Here is a 3,558-nt window from a genome sequence, read left to right on the forward strand (position 1 = left end):
ATGGCACACATCGATCGCGTGTTCGGGCAGCTGCTCGACGATCTTACGAGGCACACCTGGCTGACCCTTGACGACCTGAACGTGTTCTCTCAGGTGAGCGTGAACAATTGCATTACCTTTTTATAAGTACCATGAAAGGGCGATAGTTAACTTCGTATAATGAGTGTACGACAAGCCCTTTTGTTTAAATTCGTGCACTGAATTACTTCGAAGCGTGATGACCTCGTAATGGCGTAACTCTAAATGTAATGTTAGTGTTTCATTTCACCAATGCAGGCTGTCTACAACCGCGGCGCCCCATTGACCAACTGCTGGGGCTTCGTCGACGGCACAGCAAGACCAATCTGCCGTCCGTCTGTCGACCAGAGGATCTACTTTTCGGGTCAGAAGAGAGTGCACGCGTTGAAGTACCAGGCCGTCATGGGCGCCAACTGCATTGTGTGCGAGCTTGATGGTCCGTACCCTGGCAGCAGACACGACGCCGGTTAGTGGAGGTCTCTTGCTTTCCTAGCGCTGAAACTTTGCCAGTAAGATTTACAAGCACTAGTGCAGCGTTGGCAGTCTCTTGAGTACCGAATGGCCCTAATGCGGATACAATAATGTATTGCCAAAGTAAAGAAGTAATTACTGAAGGGCCTCACAAAGATTGAGTTAGTTCTGTTACCCTAAAAATGTAAAATTTCAAGGCCTTGCCTGTTACGGAGCACTGCTGTCACCCTGTCACTGACCATGATTTTGTTTGAAAGGCTTGAAGGACTGACAAAACATTACGCACGTGATGAAATTTGAGGTAGAAAACGTTGAATTTGCAAGCAAAGTTTGTGCCATGTTCACAACGTGTCGTATTGACCTGCATCTGCAATCTCTTAATGTGCAAAGCTGAGACTCAAAGGTTTTGCCTTTTTTTTGTGTGTGTGCACAGGCATCCTGGGAGAAAGCGGTCTCTATGCCAAGCTGCAGCGCCTTACACACGGGTGCTTCTACTGCATCTATGGCGACCCAGCGTACCCACTACGGCCCCTGCTGATGCGACCTTATGGAGGTGCTACCCTCACCGCGCAGCAACAGCTGTTCAACGAGGGCATGAGCACCGTTCGGCAGGCCGTTGAGTGGGGGTTTGGGAAGGTCGTCGCCGAGTTTGCTTTTGTGGACTTTAAGAAGAATCAAAAGATTCTTCTTCAGAATGTCGGTCAGATGTACCGGGTGGCTACATTGCTTACGAACTGCCACGCTTGTTTGTACGGCAGCCAAACCGGCATGTATTTTGGTCTTTGTGCACCACTTTTAGAGGATTACCTGGTGCCACGGTTCAACTAATGTGCTCTTGGTTGGCTGTGCATAGCTTCACTGTGGACTTGTTCTGTAATTGGTCTTAATCATTTTGTTCTGTTGTTTCATGCAATGTTCTCCTCAGTGAGGTCAATTATTTGTTTGTTTTGAATTACTTTTGCATCACTGTTGTGTACGCGTACATCTTGACAGTTCGCGTGGGGTATGTGCTGTGTTCGGTAATTGCACTCCCGTGCGATGCATCAAAGCAGATGCCATTTCTAGTCAAAGTTTCAGCGCTCTTGTGTGATCCTCTGCATTCTCGTGAATGTTTCGTACAAGTGTTTTTTTTTCTCTCATTGCGTGGCAGTTCGTAAGCAATGCTTCCTTGTGTTTTGCATTGAGTGGTGCACGTTTGCATCACTGTTGTGTACGGGTACATCTTGACAGTTCGCGTGGGGTATGTGCTGTGTAGTGCTTTTTTATAACCTTCAAAGTGGCACATCATTACGTGTTGACAGGCGTGCGTAGGAAGTGGGAGCATGTAAAGAGTGCTGGCTGCCTCATTTAGAGCTGGGAGTATTGCTTAAAGCAGGGAAAAAGCTGTCTGAGAAAACGGAGCACGTTCACAGTTGAAAAATTGCTGATGGAACTTTGCTGGAGCAGTGCAGTTGAACATCTTGTTGCACATGTTCGTGTGTGAAGTGTACATGCTGCAGTACTGCACACACGGAAACAAGAAATACTCACACCGGTTCAGTTGGTTAATCTGCTCACGTGATGGAATGCCGCATGGCTTAATAGGCATGGTATTGAGATCGGCATATCGAAGAGCTTTGTGCAGTTCAACTGGCATGTGCAGCGGAAAGAATTTTTCCAAATCATGCAATAGCATGTTGAATGGCCAGTGTTCAGGAGACGTATGACCAGCATGAGTACGTTACGATCTGCATAGAGATCAGATCAGAAAAAAAAGAACAGCGCACCTCTCCACATATTGCTGCCACTTGATGGTGCAACAAATGAGCTTCCAGACATAACGCCCACCAGTCAATGAGGGAGGTCAGGTGTGCACATGGGGTGTGTAGGTGCTCTTTTGTTAGGTCAAACACAATGAGAAAGGCATTGGTGAAAAGTTCTGTGGGGGCATGCATGCCATTATGTAAAAGTTGTTGGTATGTATCGTGTCGCACCTAAGATTGTTTTCGTCAAACACTGTGCATTGCTGTGAAGGCAAGTGAAGTGGTGAACTTTGCTGCAGTTTGTGCAAGTTGCACTTCAATGGGCACAGTTTGCTGAGAAATAGGATTGTAGCAAAATACAGTCAAACCCTTCAATAACAAAATCCACGGGGAAGCAAGTTTCCTTTTTGCGACATAGGAAAGGCTTTTGGTGTAGCGCGAAGGAAACACGGACACAGGAAGGCACGTAGGAACACCACAAAGCGCTCATATGAGTAACCAACAAGCCATATTGCAACCCCTTTCGCGACAATTCGTCGCAAAGATTGGCAAAAGCGCAGATCAATTGTGGAATGCTGAACTCTGCTACAATAGCCACCTGTTCTTCTGCCTTTCGCAAATTCAGAGACGATCCCAAACCCCTACCCAAGCATCAGAAACGCATGCTTTTTAATAGGAGGCAGAATCTCTTAAACAGGCCGCTGCTAGTAAGCGAAACGTGGGAGATCTTCTCGTGCATACGGAGACGCACGAGCAAGCATTTAGACAGCCTGCTGAATGTCTATCAGCATGCAGACTCTTCTGTGCGTGTCGTCACTTGAAGTTTCATGTGCCGATGTGGTTGCCAAAAGAGGTGTTCGCAAGGAAGTGTTCTCAGTGGAAAAAAAAGAAGGCTTGTTTCTATCAGGTAGGCGATTGCAAATGACAGTAATAATAATCTGGGGTTTAACGTCCCAGAACCACGATATGATTATGACAGACGCCGTAGTGGAGGGCGCCGGAAATTTCGACCGCCTGGGGTTATTTAACATGCACCTAAATCTAAGTACACGGGCCTCAAACATTCTCGCCTCCATCGCAGCCGCCACGGCCGGGATTCGATCCCGCGACCTTCGGGTCAGCAGTCGAGCGCCATAACCACTAGACCACCGTGGCGGGGCTGCAAATGACAGTGGTCAAAGCAATACTTGTGGGTGAAAATGTGTGTTCATGACTACCTAATGAGCTGGAAAAAAAAAAAAAAAACATTGGTGATCACTACCTGACATATATGTTATTGTGGGAGCGATATCTGAAAATCTCTGCACTGTCGATAGGAGGCAAATGC

At 47.1% G+C, this 3,558-nt stretch overlaps 1 protein-coding gene across 1 annotated transcript; it reads left to right on the forward strand.

Annotated features, from left to right (window-relative positions):
* The first annotated feature begins 420 nt into the window (after positions 1-420).
* LOC119395831 (uncharacterized) lies at positions 421-1,317 on the forward strand. Its single transcript, XM_049416432.1, has 2 exons — positions 421-484; positions 923-1,317. The coding sequence occupies exons 1-2, from the start codon at positions 421-423 to the stop codon at positions 1,315-1,317; spliced, it is 459 nt and encodes a 152-aa protein (XP_049272389.1).
* The last annotated feature ends 2,241 nt before the right edge of the window (positions 1,318-3,558 follow it).

The sequence above is a fragment of the Rhipicephalus sanguineus genome, chromosome 6 (assembly GCF_013339695.2).
Source record: "Rhipicephalus sanguineus isolate Rsan-2018 chromosome 6, BIME_Rsan_1.4, whole genome shotgun sequence".
In the NCBI taxonomy this organism is placed as follows: Eukaryota; Metazoa; Arthropoda; class Arachnida; order Ixodida; family Ixodidae; genus Rhipicephalus; species Rhipicephalus sanguineus.

What these genes read in the sequence shown, in the direction of transcription:
- LOC119395831 (XM_049416432.1), top strand. Translation starts at nt 421, where the DNA reads ATGGGCGCCAACTGCATTGTGTGCGAGCTTGATGGTCCGTACCCTGGC. An exon ending in TGGCAGCAGACACGACGCCG is followed by an intron (nt 485 to 922) that starts GTTAGTGGAGGT and finishes GTGTGTGCACAG; the next exon opens with GCATCCTGGGAGAAAGCGGT.